Source organism: Canis lupus, chromosome 3, assembly GCF_048164855.1.
Source record: "Canis lupus baileyi chromosome 3, mCanLup2.hap1, whole genome shotgun sequence".
Lineage (NCBI taxonomy): Eukaryota > Metazoa > Chordata > Mammalia > Carnivora > Canidae > Canis > Canis lupus.
In genome coordinates, this window is record NC_132840.1 from 33,090,345 (window position 1) to 33,113,796 (window position 23,452).

The 23,452-nt window shown below is 38.3% G+C and overlaps 1 protein-coding gene across 3 annotated transcripts in view; it reads left to right on the forward strand.

The window, feature by feature from the left end:
• SCP2 (sterol carrier protein 2) overlaps positions 1-23,452 on the forward strand; it is a 103,927-nt gene that overhangs the window by 76,108 nt on the left and 4,367 nt on the right. For all 3 annotated transcript variants that reach the window (XM_072820260.1, XM_072820261.1, XM_072820262.1), the window contains 2 exons: positions 7,093-7,186; positions 13,552-13,681. In XM_072820260.1, coding sequence (XP_072676361.1) covers positions 7,093-7,186; positions 13,552-13,681 — 224 coding nt within the window. The remainder of the gene's footprint in view (positions 1-7,092; positions 7,187-13,551; positions 13,682-23,452) is intronic.

A 23,452-nucleotide genomic window follows, 5' to 3' on the forward strand; every position in this document is an offset into this window, starting at 1 on the left:
CACACTTTTATTCCCCTTATTATATGAAATCCTTGAGGTCTAAGACTGTTGTGACTTCTTTCAACCCCTGTAGGGCTCTCTGTCATAAAGAGTGAATGTTTCTTGAATTGAATCAAATAAAAAGGTGATAAGATGTTGAATTTTCGAATTTTCCTCCTAAAGATGATCATCAGTCTGTACTGTCTTCTAGAATTCCATCTAGTTCATATTTGGAGTTGAAAACACTCGGTAAAAGCCAAACTATAAAGAGCTAACTGCAGTATTAGAATAGTATCTAATTGGCTCAGATTAGAAGTTTATGAATCGGCGGCAACAAATTCTATTTTAAACATGGGAGTCTCATAGTTTTTTAATTTCAGGAGACTAAAAAATTGGGAGATTGAGTTGTTCAAAATAACTACAGTGTTATTTGTAGGAAGGCAGAAGTATGAAAAAAAATCCAGATGATATACAGGTTTCCCCTGCTGTCCAAAAGTAGAGCGTTCCTGTGAAATTTTTCTTAAGCCAAAATGGTGTGAAGGAAAGAAGTTATACCATTAACCTATATGGAAAAATTCTTGAGTGTTTCCCAGACCCCAGAATGACCTCTTTTATGCTTTTCTGTTAGGACACATCTTGCTAACGGATGCACAGAATAAATTGAGAAAAAGCACAGATGCTCACAGCCACAGCTGTGGCTCCTGCTTAGTGTAGTTCTTGGGGAGAGAACATGGGGGAGGTGACACTCTCCATGTACACACTGCCTCTAAAATGGCTTGCTACAAAACAAACGTTAAATGCTATTACCTCTTTTTAACTTTTTTTTTTCCTTTTTTTTTTTTTTTAAACCAAAATCCTCTTTGGATTTCTTTTGGTTAGCAAAAACAGGTACTAATATAGGCCTGTCATAGAAGCAAAGTAACATGAACTTTTGAAAAGCAGGGATACCTGTATACATGACTAATAAGAATTAATGACTAATAAGAAAATATTGAAGGTAGTATTGATAGTTTTATGATATAACATAACTCACTATAAAGGCCAAAGCTGGGAAAACGGTTCTTGAGTCTAATGGTACAAATACAGTTTTAAACAAGATCATTTTAAGGTATTCTTTTAGGGTTCCCAGACCCAGTTCCAACGTGGAGAATAGGAGTTCCCACTACCTGTCCGCAAACACCAGGCAATTTTCAGACACCAGTAGGTCTGGATTCAACTCAATTCTGACACTATCTACCCAGAGATAGCATCAGATTGCAAAGTTTAAGGGTTCAGTCCCACAAGACTGGCCCCCACCCACCACTTCAGATGTGTCACAAACTTCAGTTTGTTACCTGGGCCTCTGACCAAGAGGCTACAGGTTGGAGTTTCCAAAGGCCTCCTCCTTATGTTTGATTAATTTGCTAGAGTGGCTCATAGAACTCTGAAAAACCCTTACTTCTGTTTTACCAGTTTATTAAAGGACATGATAAAGAGTACGAATCAATAATAAGATGAAGAGATATATGGGGCAAGGTCCCATACAAAGGAGTTTGGGGCCTGGCTTAATGGTATGAGGAAGGGTTCTGGTTTCCTGATTGTGGAAGCTCTCTGAAAAGGACCAAAAATCTGTCGTCTTGGGTTTTTATGGAGGCTGCAGTACATAATCATGATTGACCAAGCCATTGGCCATTGATTCATCAACCTCCAGCTCCTTTCCTCTCACTGGTAGTGATGTGTGGTAGGGTGCATAAGTCACTTTCATTAATACCAAGTCATTCACTTCACCTTTATGGCTTTGAAGCATTTTCAGGAACTGTGGATGAAGACCAGATATATCTGAGAAGTATATTTTAGTCATCTGAATGACCAAATATTTCTTATAAATCATTTTATTGCAGGTAATATCAATCATTATATTGCACATGATCTGATTTACTTAGTTCCTTATTTAGCTAACTTTGATGGAGCAACTGCTACATGCTTAGACCCCCAAGAATGGCCCTCTGTGTATGTGGGGAAGGCAGACGTAAGTTTTTCAAAATGCTGTTGAAGCCCAGAGGAAGAAATTATTATGGAGAAGGTAAATTTAAACCAGATGACTAGGATTGCCCAGCAGAAACTTAGAGGAAGGGTATTCCGGGCATGTACATAGATAGTTACAAAGATTTGAAATACCGGATTTGATGAGTGGTTGTACTGTGTGGGTACAGAGTAGATTATGTGTGTGCCTTGGTAGATGGGCAGAGTCAATAGTGTGCTGGTGACAGGAGGTACAGTTGTAACCAGATTGGATTATGGTTTTGAAACCTTAAATCCTCTACTCAGGAATTTGGAACTGAGCCCACAGAATGAGTGTTATCAAAAGATCATGTGGTTATATTGCCCTTTAAGCAGATCAGTCTGGCATTACTTTGATTTGAATGGTGCAGAGACCAGAGGCCAGCAGTCCTTAGGGGAGGCAGTTGTAGCAGTGTGTGTGGATAAGAAATGTTCAGTGCTGCAATAGGAACAGAAAAATAAGAAGGAGAGGTCATATTTAAGAGCTGTGACCAATTGCATTTAATTTATAGTTAAACTTTTATTTACCTTCACTTAGATCAATTTTGAACAGTTTTTCTTTTTTCTGTTACTACTTTCTGGTTTTGAGCTTTATCTTGGATAAATTGAGGCCTGCTATCTTCATCTGTTCAAGTTGCTATAACAAAATTTGTCCTTGGCCCCCAAATTCGTATCTTTCTCATGCCATCAACTCAAAATGTCTCTGTTTCTCTCTTCTGTGTACTCTTTAATTCACTGTACTCTGACTTCTACCTTCCCCAACTTCTTCAGATTGTTTTTGTCGAAGTTCCCTGTACTCTCCATGGTGCCAGATACAGTGGGTGTTTGATCTTTGGCAGTAATTGGCATAGTTTAATGCTCCCTCCCAGATTCTATCTCCCTTCTCAGCTTCAGCAACACCATGTTCTTCTGGTTTTTCCTTTTGTTTTTTTTTTAAAGACCCAGGTCCTAGTTTCTTCTTTGTTCTTTTTTTTTTTTTTTTTTAATTTTTTAAATTTATTTATGATAGTCACAGAGAGAGAGAGAGCAGAGACACAGGCAGAGGGAGAAGCAGGCTCCATGCACCGGGAGCCCGACGTGGGATTCGATCCCGGGTCTCCAGGATCGCGCCCTGGGCCAAAGGCAGGCGCCAAACCGCTGCGCCACCCAGGGATCCCTGGTTTTTCCTTTTGTTTGCTTTTTTTGTTTTTTTTTTTTGTTTGTTTTTTAATTTTTATTTATTATGATAGTCACACACAGAGAGAGAGGCAGAGACATAGGCAGAGGGAGAAGCAGGCTCCATGCACCGGGAGCCCGACGTGGATTCGATCCCGGGTCTCCAGGATCGCGCCCTGAGCCAAAGGCAGGCGCTAAACCGCTGCGCCACCCAGGGATCCCTGGTTTTTCCTTTTGTATCATTGGCTGCTGCTTCCTCTTTATTTTTTTTTTATGTTAATTATTTTTTTTTAATTTATTTTTTATTGGTGTTCAATTTACTAACATACAGAATAACCCCCAGTGCCCGTCACCCATTCACTCCCACCCCCCGCCCTCCTCCCCTTCTACCACCCCTAGTTCGTGCTTCCTCTTTAAATAATGGAGTACCATATGGTGTTGTCCTGGGCTCTCTTCTTTTTCTGTAATTCTCTCCAGGCAAGTTTATCATTTCCCATGGATTTAAATACTTTCATTATGTTGATGGTCACCCTTATTTTATATTCATCCTCAATCTCTCCTCTGAGCTCCAGACTCATACCCAACTGCCTTCTTGTTTCACAAACATTTCATACCTCCTGTGCCTCAAATGGAACTTTGATCCCCTCCCACTACATTCTTCCTTTTATCACTATATGGCACTGCCATCCCCTCAGTTATATAGGAAAACTGAATCATCCTTGCCCTTCCCCCTACTGTGAGATCCCCCTCATTTCCCAGTAGTAAAGCCTATGGATTCTGTCTCTAAAATATACACTTTTTCCTCTCCATTTCCACTGGCAGACTGTCCCCACTGTAGTCCAAACCACCATCACTTCTTATTGGGACTATTCCAGTAGCCTTACTATTCTCCCTGCCTCTGTTCTCACACACACACCCTCCCCAGTTCATTCTGCACACTGTTGTAAGAGTAATCACAAAACAAACTACGGTTGACCCTTTTTTTTTTTTTTTTTTTTTTATTTATTTATGATAGTCATCAGAGAGAGAGAGAGAGAGGCAAAGACACAGGCAGAGGGAGAAGCAGGCTCCATGCACCGGGAGCCCGATGTGGGATTCGATCCCAGGTCTCCAGGATCGCGCCCTGGGCCAAAGGCAGGCGCCAAACCGCTGCGCCACCCAGGGATCCCCCGGTTGACCCTTGAACAATGAAGAAGTTAGGGGTGCTGGCCCCCTGTACAGTTGAAAATTCCCCAAAGCTTTTGATTCTCTAAAAAGTTAATAACTACTAAGAGCCTACTGATGGTTGGAAGCCCTACCGATAACATAAAAGGTCCGTTAACACATATTTTGTATAAGTACTATATACTGTATTCTTTTATATATATATATATATGTACATATATATATATACTGTATTCTTACAATAAAGTGAGCTAGAGGAAAGAAGGTGATATGAAGAAAACCATAAGGAAGAGAAAATACATTTACAGTACTGTACTGTATTTATGGGAAAAACCCACATGTAAGTGGATCCATGCAGTTCATACCCGTGTTGTTCAAGAGTCAACTGCATCTCACTTCCCTGCTTAATCATTTCAGTAGCTTCCCAAATTCCCTACTTTAGCCTTTATGATCTGACCCCTGCCCAGTTTTTCAGTTTCATTTTCATTATCACTCTCCCCCCACTTGTGTTGTAGTGACTGCTTTTGTTGTTCTTTAAACATACCAAGCTCCTTTCTCAGGATCTTTGCAGTTTCCTCTTTGAATGGCTAGCTCCTTTTCTTCTTTTAATAAGATCTTAGCTTAAATTCAGCTGCTCTGAGATGTCATTCCTGACTGTTCTACCTAAAGTAGGTTCTTCCTATTACTTTAAATTATTTTATCTATTTACTCCTTTTTCTACTCCCACTAGAAGAATATAAACTCAGTGAGAACAGGGCCTAGGTCGGACTTGTCCACCCTTATACTCCTACTACCTTGAACAATGCTTGCCATGTCAAAGGAATTATCTAACATCCTCCTCTTCCTCAGACTCCTCCAGTTTCTGTCTGTATCTAATACTTGAAGCTCTGGAGCCTATTCTAGTCATGCTATCCCTTTTTACCATGGGCCAGGGGCTCTGCTAGGTACCCTCCTCCCACCCCGGGATTCTGTTTAGTTATGTAAAGTCATTGGCCCTCTCCACTTTCTTTCCTACCTCCCCACCAGAGGTTCACAGAGGTCAAGTAATTTACTCAGAATCATATAGCTAGTATGTGAAGAAACCCTTGAGATTCAAACCCAGGCCTTTGTAGCTCTAAAGACTATGTTCCTTCTGCTACATCAGGTCATTCATCTATAATTGTTCCCTAACTATCAAACAACCAATAGGCAGACAGTTGTTAAATTCATATCTGTGTCACAGGTAAAATACAAATCTTGAGCCCAATCTCTGCTTATCTAATCACCATCAGTTCTTGCCTGGACTATTGCAGTAGTCTCTTTGCTTCCCTATTTTGCAGCTTTATAGTTTTCCACCTGGCACCCAGATTTGTTTTTTTAAAACATGTAAATTGGATCTTGCTACTCTGTAGCTTATACCATACAGTTCTTCTTATTATACTTAAAATCCAAACTCCTAATAATAATAATAATAACAACAACAACAACCTAACTTTATTATCTTGCTCTGTGTGTTTCTGTGACCTTAGATCCTTCTACGTCTCTGCTCTGCTCCAGTCATACTGGCCTTCTTATAGTTCTTTTAACTGCCAAACTAGTTTTTTCCTTAAGTTTTTTATGCTGGAAGTTTAGTACTGGCTTCCCCACCTAAATCTTTATATGGCTAGCTCATTTATATAATTTAAAAGCTAATATCACCTCCTCAGAGAAGCCTATCTGACCAGGCTATCTAAAATAGAACACTGTAGGGGAAGGGAGAGAAAAATAAAATAAGATGAAATCAGAGAGGGAAACAAACCATAAGAGACTCTAAACTATAAGAAACAAACAGGGTTGCTGAAGGGGAAGTGCATGGGGGGATGGAGTAACTGGGTGATGGGCATTAAGGAGGGCACATTATGTAATGAGCACTGGGTGTTATATGCACCTGAGGAATCACTGAACTCTACCTCTGAAACTAATAATACACTATATGTTAATTCCTTGAATTTAAATAAAGTAAAATTTAAAAAATAAAAATAAAATACCCAACAGACACATATTCTTTCTCTATATCCTCTTAACCTGCCTTATTTTCTTCATAGTTTTTTTTTTTTTAGGTTTTATTTGTTTATTTATTTGAGAGAGAGAGAGAAAAAAAAAGAATGAGTGGGAGGGAAAAGCAGAGGGAGAAGGACAAGCAGACTGTGCTCTGAGTGCAGAGCCTGATGTGGGGCTCAATCCCACAACCCAGAGTCATGCCCTGAGCTGAAATCAAGAGTTGAGTGCTTAACCAAATGAGCCACCTAGGTACTCCATTATTTTTTTCATAGTAGCTTCCTTCCTTCCTTCATTTATTAGAGAAGAGAGTGTGTGTAAGAGTGGGTAGAGGGGCAGAGGAAGAGAATTTTCAAGCAGACTCCATCTCAGGACTCATGAGATGGGACTTGAGCCAAAACCAAGATTTGGATGCTCAACCAGTTGAGTGACCCAGCTGCCCTTATATTTATTTTTTTGCTTGTTTGTTGTCTCTCTCCCCAACTAGGGTAAATTTTTTTGGTTTACTTTATTTTTAAGGACAATGCCTAGTGTCTTGTGAGCACTCAGTATTTGTTAAAAAAAATGGGAAGAAAAGCTTAATTGTTTTATGGACTTAATTATGATTTTCTTTGGGTAAGAGCCACAGCATCTCTGTTCTTAGGGATTTTTTGAAAATTACTAGTGTTAAATGGTGAAAACCTTGTGTCTGTATGACTCCATGGATTGAAATTGGTTCTTTTCTCCATTTTCTTACAGAACTCATCAGATTGAGGCTGTTCCAACCAGCTCTGCAGTTGATGGATTTAAGGCAAATTTGGTCTTTAAGGAGATTGAGAAGAAGCTTGAAGAGGTAAGTAAGAATTTTATAAAATTCTACCAGGAGGACTTTGAAGCTAGAGGAAGCAGATAATAGATTTCTGGTGTTTCTGTGAAGTGATACAAGTTAAAAATTTATATAATATTGTCAAGTAGTGAGTGTCTTTTGTATTTCTGAGTGTCTGTTATAGTTTCTTTGTAATTCTGGTAAGAATGCATTTCAGAGATGTACAAGCCTCCATACTTGAGTTCTATAAAGAGCTATGGTAAAATGCTGTGATAATCTGAACTAGAGGAAAGGCTAGTCCTTGTTACTCTCCTCAGTCCTCTCTTTGTCAGGAAGATAATAATTTTGGACCAAGGTCATATGTAAAAGGATTCTCACTTATTTTGTGTAATTTCCCTTTAATTCAAAAGAATTAAAATTGAATTTTTAATTCAAAGACTTTACTTAGAACCATTAAAAAAGAATGTTTAAAATGTGTCTTTAAAAGGTACCTAATATCAACACTCCTTATAAAAAATCTCTCGTGCTTCAGTTTTTTCAGAGTAGTTTTTTTCTTTAAAAATAATGCTAATTTAAAAGAAAGTCACACAATATAGAACATATGAAAAAGAAAGTTAAAAATCTCTTGAATTTCCATCACTTGGAGTTCACTAAAATGTGAACAGTGGTTGACATTGTTTCAGACATCTCTCTTTGTATATGAATATGCAGTTCTACATAACTGGGATCATATGATACATGTTGGGTTTTTAAATTATACTCTGTATACAAATTTATTTTTATGTACAATAATTAGTTCTTCATAGATAATAATCATACAAAGGCAATCTAACAATAACTTATATTAAAAAGAGAGCTATTCTTTTTTTTTTAAGAACTATTTTCTTTAAGCAAAATTACTACTTATATCATTGTTTCAAACCTAAAGGCATCTCAGGATATTATTACTGATTTTAATTTTCAAACCAAGAAGTCACAATTATAGTCACAGTTACACAATTCCAATTATACATCTATTAAGCTGACCAAAGTGGCTGAAATAAAAGGATTCAGAATAGGTAAGCTGTGTATTTCATTTGGGCTACAGTGTGAAAGGCATACATTGTGCATATCTTCTAATTTATTGTAGCACAAAGAACTTATTAACATCTAAGGTGATTGCACTGTAGGTGGAAAACAGTCAATGTGACTGATGTGTCTTGAAAAAAGACCCTGCGTTTCTGGGATTTTTGTGATCAATGACCTTCCAGAGGTAGAGGGGGCTAGGTTTGCCGGTTCTGGGCAGGCAGGCATTGGCTCAGGAGCTGCAGACCTGTCCTGCCACCATCTTGTGGGGATACACCTACATGGGGGTTAAACGTGTTTTATAACCCACTTTTTTCTCTTGACAGTGTTCCAGGCACATAAATATAAATCCTTACCATGAGTTTGAATGACCACCTAGTACACTTTGATTTTTATGTATCATAATCTATTTAACTAGCTTCCTACGGTGAACATTGCTTGTATTTAAGTTTTTGCAAGTAAAGTAGTGGTATAATAAATTTCCTCTTTTTTCATCTTTAAATATTTAATGCCATGATCATCTTAGCATGAGTAATTAAAGGGGGAAATCGTTGAGTTGTTGGATATGCATATTTTACATTTTGGTATATATTGCCAAGCTACCCACCAAAAAGAGCATACTGATTGACAAACCTCATAACAATTCATGGGAGTGACTGTTTTTTTCCTCCTACTTTCTCCGGTGCTTTGTGTTGGCTGGTTTTTAAAAAATCTTTGCCAATCTAGTAGGAAAAAATATCTCATTATTGGTTTGTTTTTTAAGTAATCTACCCCCAACATGGGGCTTGAACTCATGACCCTGAGATCAAGAGGCCCATGCTGTAATGACTGAGCCAGCCTCTCATTATTGTTTAACTACCTTCATTATATTTGTCCACTAAACTGAAGTTGGATTCTGTAAGGGCTCAACTTGAATTTTTTTCCTTGCCAACAACATTTGCCTGCAGAGCAACCTATGGGATAATTGCTTCTGCCAAATTGTCCCATTTTTTTCAACTTTATTCTGTCAATAAAAATAATTAGAGAATATCTGATAGCTATGTGTCAGTCACTGAATACTTCATTATTGGGGTTAACAAAGAAGTGCTCTTTTTATTTCACAGTCTTAGCTTTGCAGTTGTATCCCTCCTGCTCCTATTTTAATTCTTTTCTCCTCCCTCTTAAACTTCACTTGAGCAGACCTTGTCCCCTTGTTTCCTTCCCACGATTGTAAGTTTCCTAAATGTTTGTAAGGACTAGAAAGTGAAAGTCTTGGAATCTTTTGTCAATTCATGCATTTTCTGCCTTAGCAAAGGAAATCTGGCCAGAGATTTTATTTCCACTTTTGTCTTAGCAATACCCTGTTGCCCTTTTTTGAATTCTGTCTTAACTTTTTGTTCCAATTAAGTTTGAGACAGAACCTACTCCTTGACCTTTTGCCTACTCAGAAAGAAATACTTTTTTTTCACTCAAGGAGCAAACTTAGAACTTTCTTAGTATTAATGAACTTTAGTTCTACAACAAATGTGTATTTTCTTTCCCCTTTTAGCTCTCTCCTTGTCCATTTCCTTACCCTGTCTCACATCTTCTTCAATGAAAAATGTTATTTTATAAAAGGATCAGTTGATTTTTTTTAAAGGAGGACATTTGATTTTTTTATTATTTTTTAAAGATTTATTTATTTATTTATTCAGAGAGAGAGAGAGAGAGGCAGAGACACAGGCAGAGGAAGAAGCAGGCTCCATTCAAGAAGCCGGATGTGGGACTCGATCCCAGGTCTCCAGGATCACACCCCAGGCTGCAGGCGGCGCTAAACCACCGCGCCACCGGGGCTGCCCGGATCAGTTGATTTTTAAAAGTAACAGCAAGTGCAAATTAGTCTACATCTGTTTTAAGGAAGTGGGGAGAATTTCTCTCCAAGTATGCTAAGTAGAATTTCTAAATACTTGCTGGTGTTTTCCTGCTCTAACTTGTTGGTGTCTGTTCCTGAGGCATTATGCAAGCAGATGGCATGGATGCACCTAGAAATAGTCATTCATGGGCTGCTGGCCCCAAAGGAAGCCTGGCTCTTGGGTGGCCCACCATACTAGGATAATTAACCCACTCTTCTAGATTGTCTTCATGGAAACTTGAGGGACAAAAGATCTTAAGGAATGTAGAGAAGACTTGAATTTAAAATTCATTTATGGAGACACACTGCTTTCATAGGCTCACGTTGGAAGTATTGATGTAACCTGCTTCGCAGAATGGTATGGTCAAACGACAAGAGCACTGAATTTGAAGTTAAACCAAACAGGGATTGAATTCTGGTTGTACTACTTACAACCATGTGTCCCTGCCTTTTAGGGAACAGAGTTTAGTGGGAAGACAGACATGGGGAAATTTTCCCCTGGAAAAAAAAAATAATAACTACAAGAAACATGGATACATGTGCAAATGGCTATCAAAGTGTCCAGTAGAGATAGAAGAGCTGTCCCAGAAGAATTAGCAAGTAAGCGGGGACTTCACGAGGTTGGGGTGGAATGTAAATAGGTGAGTGAGCTGGGACAGGGCATAAGCAAGAGCATGGGAGGCTCATATGTTTATGGAATTCAAGATGATCAGTATTGTTGGAACCTACAGCCTGAGGAGGATGAAAAAAGTGACTGAAGGTAAGAACAGATAAATATCCCTCAGATTATGACAAATCTTGAATGATATGTAAAGACAGACTTCCTCTTGTAGGCTCTGGGGAGCCACCTTTAAGAAATTCACACCTGTAAGTGTTAGATGGCTTACGTTAGTGTGTTAGATGGATTATGTTAAATGGCTTACTTGGCAATAGGAGACAGAATAGTCCGAAGCATTTTTAACCTTTATGAGCCTTAGTTTTTTCTGCTCAGTGAGCTGATATTAATATCTGTCCACCTACTTACAAGGTTTTATGGAGATTAAAGAAATAATGTATATAAAAGGATTTGAACACTTTATAGCCCTAAAAAGATTATTATTGTCATTAATAATTTCTCCTAAAGCTAACTTAGAATGATTTGAGTGAGATATTTTAAGGGAAGCCAAAATAAGAATTCTTCTTTAAAAATCTGACAAGAAATTTTGGTTTCTTGGTTTAACTAGAAAATAGTAATAGTTAATTCTAAGACACCCACGTGTAGGAAATGCCCCCATGATAGTCAAGATAAGTAGGCCTAGACTAAATATTTTTAGAATAGCTTCTTGGGAGTCTAAGACACATGGTTGCTTTTGAATAAGTTCAGGTGTGTTATCTAGTATAAATAAGAAAAAGATTGACATGCCCATTAGGATAACTAACATTAAAAAGACAAAAGCCTGGGGTGCCCGGCTAGTTCAGTCAGAAGAACATGCAACTCCTGATCTCCAGGTCTTGAGTTCGGTCCCTACATTAGGTGTAGAGGTTACTAAAAAAAAAAAATTAAATAGTCTTAAAAAAAATAAAATAAAAACACAAAGGTCTGTGCAGTGTGTAAAAATTGAACCTTCATTCATTGCTGGTTGGATTATAACATGGTGTAGCTACTTTTTAGAGAACAGTTTGGCCAGTTTCTCAAAAGGTTAAACATTATCCTATGATTCAGCAGTTTTACTTTTAAATATATACTTAAAAAGTACACAAATTTGTACACAAATGCCTATGAAGTATTGTTCATAATAGCTAAAAAGGGGAAGTAATCAACAACTGATGAATGACTAAATGAAGTGTGCCACATCCATACAATGGAATGTTATTTGGTCATAAAAATTCCATGCATCAGCATGGATTGGAATAACCTTAAAACATTTTGCTGAGTGAAAGATGCTAAGTGAAAGTCACAAAAGACCATGTATTGTGTGATTCCATTTATATAGTATGTCCAGGATGAGCAAATCTACAGAGATAGAAAGTAGATTGGTGGTTGTCAGAGACTAGCAGGAGGGAAGTAGAGGGCAGTGATGACCAATGGCTATGAGTTTCTTTTGGGGTGATAAGAACATTCTAAAATTAGAAAATGGGAGACGCCTGAGTGGCTCAGCGGTTGAGAAGCCTGCCTTCGGCTCAGGGGGTGGTCCCGGATTCCCAGATTTGAGTCCCGCATAGGGCTCTTTGCATGGAGCCTGCTTCTCCCTCTGCCTGTGTCTCTGCCTCTGTGTGTGTGTGTCTCTCATGAATAAATAAATAAAATCTTAAAAAAATAAAATAAAATTAGATAATGGTGCTAGTTGCACAACTTTGAATATACTAAAATACCACAGAATTGTATACTGTAAAACAAAACACAACAAAAAGAAAGAACTTAAGCCAGGTTCTCTGCTTACATAGAAACAGAGGTTAGTATCTGATATCAGTCTATGTAAGTTCCTCAGGGATAATAATTATTTGAGTATTTCAGGTACTTATACCATAGTGCCTGAACATAGTAAACACTTCAGTCTTTTTTAAAAGAATGAATATTAGACAAACCGTAAGAGACTCTTACTTCTCGGAAGAAAACTTAAGGTTGCTGGAGGGGAGGAGGGTGGGGGAATGGGGTAACTGGGTGATGTGATGAGCCCTGGATGTTATATGCAATGGATGAATAACTGAACTCTACCTCTGAAACTAATGATATGTTAACTAATTGAACTAGTTGAGCTATTTGTTAACTAATGATATGTTAACTAGTTGAATTTAACTAAAATAAGCTAAAAAAATAGAAGAATAAATATTATGATACCAAAAGGAAGAATCTTATATCTAAATTATTGCAGGGATGTAAAGCTGAAATAAAGAAGGTGGGAAATAAAAACTACTAGAAATTATAAGAGAAAAAAATTATAAGAGAATTCAAAAGGTAGCCAATTCTAAAATATTCAACGATTAATATGTTATTTATGTATTTGCCATAAACCACTCACACCCCCCCGCCCAAATAAAAGACTTTGCTCTCAGAACCATTTCTCTTTAAGTTCTGATTGTGGGAAGCCAGAAACACACGTAAAAGAATTTACCTGCAAAAAAAAGGGAGTGGGGGTTCCTACATTTAGACAGGCCAGAGTGAATCTTTCAGAAATTGAGATAAAGGAAAGCTACTTCAGTAGAACATGCTGCTGTGCTACCCTCATTCTCTCTTTTCTTCTACCAGTTGTGTTGGGAAAGCCATTTTTAACAAAAGATTTGGCAGATGAGGGAGTTGTTGCCTTTCAGATTTTTCTGGGTGAAAGATCCTGAGGGAGCTTGGCGACTGCTGCTGGCCCAGCTGCTCACATCATATATCTATTTAAACATTCAATGTAGAGAAAAAGCCTGAGAAACAAACTTAATACAACTCCCAGAATTTTGGTTTTTTATTTTTTGTTTATTTTTTCCTGTCCAGGAAGGGGAAGAGTTTGTGAAGAAAATCGGTGGTATTTTTGCCTTCAAGGTGAAGAATGGCCCTGAGGGGAAAGAAGCTACTTGGGTGGTGGATGTGAAAAACGGCAAAGGATCAGTGCTTCCTAACTCAGGTCAGTGCAATAATGACTTCATTAATAGGAGGCTTGAACAAATACACAAGGGAAAATGGGGATCTGCTTTGGTGTTTTCCAAAAGGGCTGGCTTCAGAGGCATAGGACCTTGTTAAAAGAACTAGTGAATCCTTAGGAAAAGGGATAGGTCACAGCTACCTCCTCCCAAAGATTGGGAGCCTCCATCACAGAGTTGCCAATTTTAGGCCTTAGAATTTACACAGACTTGGGTTGGGGTGCTGGCCTTACCACTCACACATTCTGGCTTTGAACAAATTATTTAACTTCTCTTAGCCCCAGTTTTCTCATCTGTAAATGAGAATAATAAATGGTACCTATATCATAGGGTTGATGGAAGGATTAAGAGAATTATCTCTTAAGTATCCTATAAAGCACATGGTCCAGCATATGGTTACATGGCCTCAAAAGTCCTATCTATAATCACTATCTCCATTTCCTCTCATCCTAGTCTTTCTTGAACCTACTCTAATCACTTTTTATCCTCATCACTGTTCCAAAACTATTCTTATCCAGGTCACCAGTGACCACCATGTTGCTAAACTCAGTGGTTAATTCTCAGCCTTCATGATATATTTGTAGGGTTTCCTCTTACTCATTGGCTGTTTCTTCCTGGCTTCTCTTCCTATTTTCTCCTCATCTCCAAATTTCTTAATGTTGGTGTACTCCAAGGCTCAGTTCTATCTCTATTCACTCCCTGGGGATCTCCTCAGGTCTCGTGCTTTTATTTTTATTTATTTATTTATTTTTAAAATATTTTATTTATTTATTCATGAGAGACACAGAGAAAAAGAGGCAGAGGGAGAAGCATTTTATGAGCTGCCACTCTCATGTGGTGTAGGAAGAAAAACAATGCATTGTCTAGATTTAAGCTTTTAAAAATAAAAAGAACTTTTGGAAAATAGTTATTTCAGGATTATATTCTGATATGCCCAGGCAGATGATAAGGTGATATTCTAAAAAAATTTGTTTTTTGTTATTGTTTGTCATGAAAGATAATATGTTTATGGAAAGTTATTATATAATTTCAGAAAACCTTGTATGTACCCTGGCTGTGAGCAGAGGAGAATCACAATCAAACTTAAGTTTCAAAATGATCACTCCAAAAAAAAAAAAATAATAATAAATTAAATAAATCACCCCCCAAAATAAAAACCAATCAGTCAATCGACCGATTGATCACTCCAGCTGGTGTGTGGAGAAGAACCTACAGGGGGCAAGGTTAGAAACAGGAAAATCAGGCAAAAAGAAAAATGATAGAGACTTAGACCAAGGTAGTAGAGGAAAACAGAATTTGCTGATGGATTAGACTGCTCAATGTGAGCAAAAGAGGAGTCAATGAGAACTTCAAGGTTTTGACCTCGGAACTGGTAGGACAGAGAAGCAATTTATAGAGATTGAGAAGATGGTGGGAAGAATATTAAAGGGGAGTAGGAGCAAATCAGGAGTTAAGTTTTATACATATTAGCTTCAGCATAACTATCAAGTATCCAAGTAAACTTGTCAGTTAAGCAGTTGGATATACACCTTAGAGTTCAGTGGCTGAGTCCATGCTAAAGATATCTGGGAGTCATCAGTGTAGGGATGGTTTTAAAAGCATGAGACTTGGGCAGCCCTGGTGGCTCAGTGGGTTAGCGCTGCCTTTAGTCCAGGGTGCGATCCTGGATACCCGGGATCAAGTCCCACATCAGGTTCCCTGCATGGAGCCTGCTTCTCCCTCTGCCTCTTTTTCTCTGTGTCTCTGAACCCTCGGGATCCCTGGGTGGCGCAGTGGTTTGGCGCCTGCCTTTGGCTCAGGGCGCGATCCTGGAGACCCGGGATCGAGTCCCACGTCGGGCTCCCGGTGCATGGAGCCTGCTTCTCCCTCTGCCTGTGTCTCTGCCTCTCTCTCTCTCTCTCTGTGTGTGACTATCATAAATAAATAAAAAAATTAAAAAAAAATAAAAATAAAAATGTACAGCAAAATGAATGGATGGTGTTCAGTAAGCATTCAGGAGGTTACATTTTGTATGTTGTATTATATGTGTTTCATATGTTCATTTCTCACAGAGAGTCTGGTATTATTAAGAAACATGATGTATGAGGACTACTTTTTTGGAGCGCTTAAAATACCATGCTATGAACTTTGAGAGTGATTTGATTTATAATCAATCCAGTTAAAGCTTTTTAAGTAGAAAAGAAAAGTGAGGGCTGTATTTTAGAGGATGAAGCAGGTGTATTAGATCTGATGAATTGGAAAGGGAGAAATCAGATACAGAGAGAGCAATTGGGGAGATGGATGTTGCCATGTCTAAGTGAGCAAAAAGGATAGCCTGAGTATTGGCAGTGAGAAAAAAGATGTTGTTACATTGTAGTTACCAGGGTATTTGGGGTGAAGTTGATGGGATCTGGAAGCTGTGTAGGAGAAGGAAGTCTATCAAAGATGGGAGAGTTTTGTTACTGATACATTATTGAGTGGTGCATGATATCAGGAGCACAGAGGGAAGGCTAGCAAGTAGCAAGGAGGGACGATACTTGTTTCTCTGAGAGGGTAGATAAATATTCAGGGACACTCTGAGGCAGAAAGGACGTTGGCAGAGCTCTTGGAATAGAGTTTAGAGCTTGGAGAGAGGAGAAAATGTTATGAGTAGTGCTTTTGAATAAGGAATCAACTAGAATAGAAGAAAGAGGCAGTAGTAAGGGCATCTTATATGGGCAGCATGGTGGTGTTGTGGAAAGTTCACGAATGATATATATAGTCACTTTTTTTCCCTCCAAATGGGTAGGCAGAAAAAGAACTGTAAGTTTGCATTTTATGAGCTGCCACTCTCATGTGGTGTAGGAAGAAAAACAATGCATTGTCTAGATTTAAGCTTTTAAAAATAAAAAGAACTTTTGGAAAATAGTTATTTCAGGATTATATTCTGATATGCCCAGGCAGATGATAAGGTGATATTCTAAAAAAATTTGTTTTTTGTTATTGTTTGTCATGAAAGATAATATGTTTATGGAAAGTTATTACATAATTTCAGAAAACCTTGTATGTACCCTGGCTGTGAGCTCTCCCCGTATTAGGTGCCCCATCCCATACCTGAAGGGATTTTACCCCTGGAGCAAGGTAATTTCTGCTGAAACTGACACTTGTTGGCAGCTAGGAGTGGCGTTGAAATATGGACTTACCCAGTAAAAGCCACCATTGGAAATTGCCAGCTTCTTTTACATCAGCCAACAAATGCCCATTTGTTAGGGATCAGGTATGTTAAAGCATTAATAACCTGTCCTAGTTTGAACTACCACCTTAAAGAGAATTGCTAGTTCTTTTGGCATGTACACAGTGTTGAGAGGTTTACTTACTGTTGACGAAGTAAGATTTCCTTAAAAGTATTTCATTTGCTTATATTCTAAGAGTTTGGTAATGATTTACAGGTGGTTATATTAAGGACTTCTAGATTTTATGCATTTTCCATAATCTTTTCCTCCTGCCTGGTGTCTTTGTCTATGAATTCCGCCCCTCCCTCCTCTCTTTTAAAACAACTCATATAGCATATCTCTAGGAAGCCAACTTTGATTCATCTAACATGACACAGTATCTTTCGTTCATTTTTTCTGCCCTCTCAGCATCTACTTGAATTCTCAACACTGCCCCATTGTGGGCAACATGATCTAGAAGGGCTCAGGATCTTGCATCCCCAAGGTACAGTAGAAATTGCATAGCCTTCGGAGACACTCAAACTGAGTTCAGACTATAGCTGTGTCACTTATTAGGTGTATACCTTCCCTGAATCCAAAGGTCTTGTCTAGAAAATAGAATGATTTCTATCCATGGAGCTGTTGTGGGGATTGAATGAGATATATAAAGCCCTTTAGCGTAGCAAGTGCTCAATAAATCATTGCTTCCTCCCCAGTACATATATTAAACATTAATTAATTAATTAATTAATTAATTAATGTGAGACTTGTCCAAGACTCTGCAAAAGGACTTGGGGAACTGAGGAAGCATCTAGATTCATCAGATCCTGATGAACTGGTGAAGGCCCAATTAAAACTGAGCTATCAGGGCACCTGGGTGGCTCAGTTGGTTAATCATCCGACTCTTGCTTTCAGCTCAGGTCTTGATCTCAGGGTTGTGAGTTCAAGCCCTGTGTTGGACGTGGAGCCTACTTAGAAACAACAACAACAAACTGAGCTATTCAATGTTTGTATCCTTCCTATAATGATAGGAAGCCATAGAACTTGGGAGTAATGAGCTTCAGTAGCAGGAATCTGCTTTCAGATCTAGCTCAATCTAGCTGTGTGATTGTGGGCAAGTTGTTTGACCTCTCCAATCCTCATAGAGTTGTTATAAAGATCAAATGAGTCATGTATGTGAAGCGCTCAATAGATGCTGATCTTACAGCAGCAGCAGACTTCATTTTCCTAAACTTAAATTTTTTTAGAGGTGGGAAGAGAGAGAGGCAGCAGGGGCAGGCAGATAGAGAGGGAGTGAGAGAGAATCTTAAGCAAGCTCCATGCCCAGCACAGAGCCCAACATGGGGCTTGAGATCATGACCTGAACCAAAATCAAGAGTTGGATACTTAACCAGCTAAGCCAACTGAGTACCCCTACACTCACTCTTCAATGATTAAGAGTCCTTTCTTGGAATATTTGGATCAAGTCCAACTATAAATCAAGTCCGAGGATCTCAGTTTGCTAGCTTTTGTTCCTCCTGTTCTTTGAGGATATAAATCTACGTGAGAACTGAATTTTCGAGACTGTAAGTCCCTTCGTTTTCAAACTTCACACCTTTTTTTTTTTCAATAGTAAGAAAATTTTGTTAGAAGCAAAGATGGAATAGCTGTTGAATCTCAGTCTTTTAGGGGCTATCCCTGAGTTTTAAGACATATAATAAAACTTACAACTTTCAATCATGTTTGAACTATTTGATAATATGGGTATGCTGTGCTTTCATAACTTAACTGCTCTCTTAGCAGCCCGTTGGGGCTGCTGTAACAAAATACCACAGACTGAGTAGCTTATAAACAACAGGAAGTTATTTCTCACAGTTCTGGAACCTGGAAGTCCAAGATGGTGGAAAGGGCTGGGGGTCTCTTCACAAACATTCAGACCATAGCAACCCCTAATCTCTTAATTAAGGCACAGATTATCTGATTAGCTATTGGGCCATGATTTGATCATCTTTTGAATGCTACGTAATCTACTTATTCAATGGATTGATTGCCCTTATGTGTCAGGCACTCTTCAAGGACCTGGGATATAGCAGTGGACAAACCTGACAAGGGCCCTGGCCCTGTGAAGTGTCTGTTCTAGTGGACAGACAGAAAAACATACAAATAAGTAAGGCAGTTTGACATAAATGCAATAAAGAAAAGTAAAACAGTAGTAAACTAGAAAGCAACTTGGTTTCAGGGAAAGGCCAACTTTAATTTGAGGAGGAGCCAACTGTTAGAGGACTGTGGTCATATTAATTGTCTAACACTGCTGACAGGTTTTTTTTTTTCTTGGTGAATTTTTCCTTTTGCACTTGAAACTTACTTGTCCAAGGTAGACATGGTTGATTTAGCAATGAGATATTAGTCTTTGTTGTATACTTTTTTACTCATTATACTTTGATATTAAAGTTAATATTTTTAGGGGCACCTGGGTGGCTCAGTCTGTTAAATGTCCAATTCTTGATTTCGGCTCAAGTCATGATCTCAGGGTCATGAGATGGAGCCCTGTGTCAAGGTCTACACACACATGCTTGGTGGGTGTCTGCTTCTCTCTCTCTCTTTCTTTCTCCCTCTCTCCCCAACCCCCATTTCTCCCCCTCCCTCCCTCCCTTTCGTTTTCCCTTTGCTTTTCCCCTTTCATGTGCTCTCTTTTTCTCTCTCTCTAAAATAAACAAATCTTTAAAAAAATTAGAAAAGGTAGAGAAACAAAATGGAAAAACTACTCTCCTATAATTCCACCATCTATGTTAGGAGTTGATAAACTATGGCCTGTGGGCCAAATCCAACAACCTACCACCTGTTTTTTTGTTTGTTTTGTGGAAAATTTGTATTGAAGTCTAGCTTATAATAAAAGGCATAAATATGAAGTGTACAGCTTGATAAGTGTTTACAGATGAATATATCTCCCAGATCAAGCTGCACAATGTTGCCAGCAATCTAGAAGCTTCTCTTACGCCCCCTGCTAATCACTCCCACAAGAAACCACTATTCCAGATTGTCACTGTAGATTGATTTTATTTATTTTGGAAATTCATTTACACGGACTCATATAGTATTTATTTTCTTAGGTTTGTCTATTTTTTGCTCAGCATCATAAGATTCTTTAATATTGTTGTATGTAGCAGTAGTTTGCTTTTGCTATGTGAATGCCCCAGAATTTATTAATTCCATGGTTGATATATCTTTTCAGTGTTTCCATTTTGGGGCCTTATGAATAAAGCTGTTATGAACATCCTTATATAGGTCTTCTAGTGGATGCATGTACTCATTTCCACTTGGCACATAACCAGTAGAAATACTAGGTCATAAGGTACATTAGAGCCAAACAGTTTTTGATGTGAATATACTATTTTACATTACCCTCTGCATTCCATGAGAGTTTCTTTTGCTCCACGTTTTTGATAGTACCTGGTACTAGCAGTTGTTTTAAGTCAGATTCATTGAGGTATAATTTAATACAGTAAGATCTACCCTTTTTAAGATGTATAATTCTATGAATTTAGATAAATGCATATAATTGTGTAACCATCACTAAAAATCAAGAGATAAAATATTTCCACCACCCTGAAAAGTGTTCTCATGTCCCTTTGTAGTCAATCCCCTCCTCCCACACTCAGGCCCTGGCAACCACTACTCCGATATCTGTCCATGTACCTTTACCTTTTCCAGAATGTCATACAAATGGAATCACACAGGATGTAGTTTTTGTTTTATTTAAAGGTTTTATTTTTAAGTTATCTTTATACCCAAAGTGGGACTCGAACTTACAACCTTTGAGATCAAGAGTCACACGCTCTACTGACTAAGCCAGCCAGGTGTCCCCAGTATATAGTTTTTGAGCCTGCTTCTTTAACTGAGATTCATTCACTTTTTTCCAAAGGTCAGATAGTTACTGTTTTATATCGGGATAGTACATTTCATATTTCAACCAAAAGACAAAAATGCAGTTTAATTTAAACAGAAAATAATGGCATCTCCCAGATGCCTTATTTCTAAATCAACCAAATACACAAATTCTGTTCCTTTCCCCCCTCACCCCCCCAATGCCAGCCCATAAGCTTTGCCCAAAGTCTTGAGTCTTCCATGCCATAGGACATCCGACATCCTGGACTTGTGAAGCACATGAATGTAGCAATTAAAACACTTGAGAGGTCTAGCAAATGGCATTTGAAAGGGACCTCAAAGTGCAGTATGTCTTTTTAAACATGTTACAGACTGAGCTGGTTCTTTGAACACTATCACTCTGCTTAAATTCGAGAAGCAGGCTTTAAAAATGCAAAGCATGTAAGTTATATTTCAGTGCAGATCTTCAGCTGGTCATTGGAAAAGATTTCAAAAATAAAAAAATATACTTAGTGTCACCTGCCCCTCCCTCCTACCCAAAGCTAAAATGAAGGAAAAACCAGCACAAAACAAAAACAAAAGAATTGCAGATGACTTTGGAATCCTTTAGGAATCCACTACTTCCGATTAAAAAATTTTAATACATTGGAGAATCATTAAAATGAAAAAAAAAAAACCCACAAAAGTCTGCTCTTCATGTATAGAATAAGCTGCTGTGTAGAATATGTTTGAACTTTGAGTTCTTCTGGAAGGCTCTGGCGACACTGGGAGGCTGGGGGCTGTGTTTCTTTTTGTGGCTGAGTAGTTTATCCATTCATCAGTTGATACACATTTGTTTTTTTCCCCAGCTTTTGGCCATTTGAATAAAGCCACTATGAGCATTCACATACAGTTTTTTCTGTTTGGACTATGTTTTCATTTCTTTTGGTTAAACACCTAAATGTGGGATTGCTAAGTCATGGCACGTGTATGGTTAGTCTAAGAAACTTCTAGACTGTTTTTTTTTTTTTTTTAAGATTTTATTTATTTATTCATGAGAGACACATAGAGGCAGAGACACAGGCAGAGGGAGGAGAAGGAGGCTCCTCACAGGCAGTACGATGTGGGACTCCATCCCAGGACCCCAGGATCACGCCCTGAGCCGAAGGCAGATGCTTAACCACTGAGCCACCCAGCTGCCCTTTCTAGACTGTTTTTTAAAGTGGCTGTACCGTTTTACTGTCCCTCCAGCATTGCATCAACTTTTCAGTTGCTCCATATCCCAACCAGCACTGGGTATTGTCTTTTTATTTCCTTTTTTGCCCATTCCTTCTGGTAGATATATAATAGTATCTCATGTGTGCTTTTAATTCACATTTCCCTGATGAGTAATGAAGTTGAACACAGTTTCATAGGCTTTTTTGGCTATTTGGAGATCTTTTGTACAGTGTCTGTTATTTGCCTGTTTTTATTTATTTTATTTATTTTATTTATTTTATTTTTTGCCTGTTTTTATTTTAGATTATGTAACCTTTCCTAATTGAATGATAGGAATTTTTTTTTAATATAGTCTGGATACAAGTTGTTTTCTTTTTTTTTTTTTTTTTTGGCAGATACATGAATTGTGTATATCCTTTCCTTGTCTACTACCTATTTTGAAAATTTTATTGGCACACAGCCACACTCATTTGTTTATATATCATCAATGGTGGTTTTTGCACTACAGTGGCAGAGTTGCATAGTTGTGATAGAGACCTAGTAGCTTTTGGCAGAGTCTAAAATACTTAGTGGCCAATCTTTTACAGGAAAAGTTTGATAACTCCTGCTATAGATAACTGTATACTCTTTTTTTTTTTTTTATTACTATATAGCAACTGACCACAAAGGTAGTGGCTTAAGACAACACATGCATCTATTACCTCATAGTTCCCAGGGCTGAGTTGGCTGCATGTAGCTGGGTCCTCTGCATAGGGTTTTACAGACTTCAGTGAGGGTATTGGCCTGGGCTAGGTTCTCATCGGGAGGCTTGACTGCAGAAGGGTTGGTGTTCAAGTTTACTCCGGTTGCTGGAGATTCATTTCCTTGCAGCCATGGAGAATGATAACTTGAGTTTTTTTTACTGGCCATAGGCCAGAGTCTACCCTCAGCTCCTAACAGCCAGCACCGCACCACATGGTCCTTTGCATATATGCACTTCACAGCACAGCAGCTAGTTTATTCAAGGCCAGCAGGAGAGACAGAGAGTCTTCTAGCAAGACAGAGTCTTACATAACATAACAGAACCACAAGGATGACATCCCATCTCCTTTGCCACATTCTCTTGGCTAGAAGCAAGTCACAGGTCCTGCCCATATTCAAGGGCACATACAAAGGCGTGAACACCAGGAGGCAGGCATCACAGGGATCACCTTAGAGTCTGGGTGCCACAGTAACTGTTATTAATATATTGGTATCTAAGTTTATAGATGTTATTTCCTATGCATATATAATTGAATATCTGTTTTTAAAGCAGAAATGGGACCATGCTCACAGTTTGTTTTATAACTGGCTTGTATGACAGTATCATGCATGGTACAGTGTAACATGAACATTTTTTCAGGTCAATAAATGTAGATCCACATCATCTAATGATTGCATTGTATCCCATCATATGAATATGATAATTCCTTTTAAAGATTTATTTATATATTTGCGAGAGAGCACAGGCGGGAGGGACAGAGGGAGAGGAAGAGAGAATCTCAA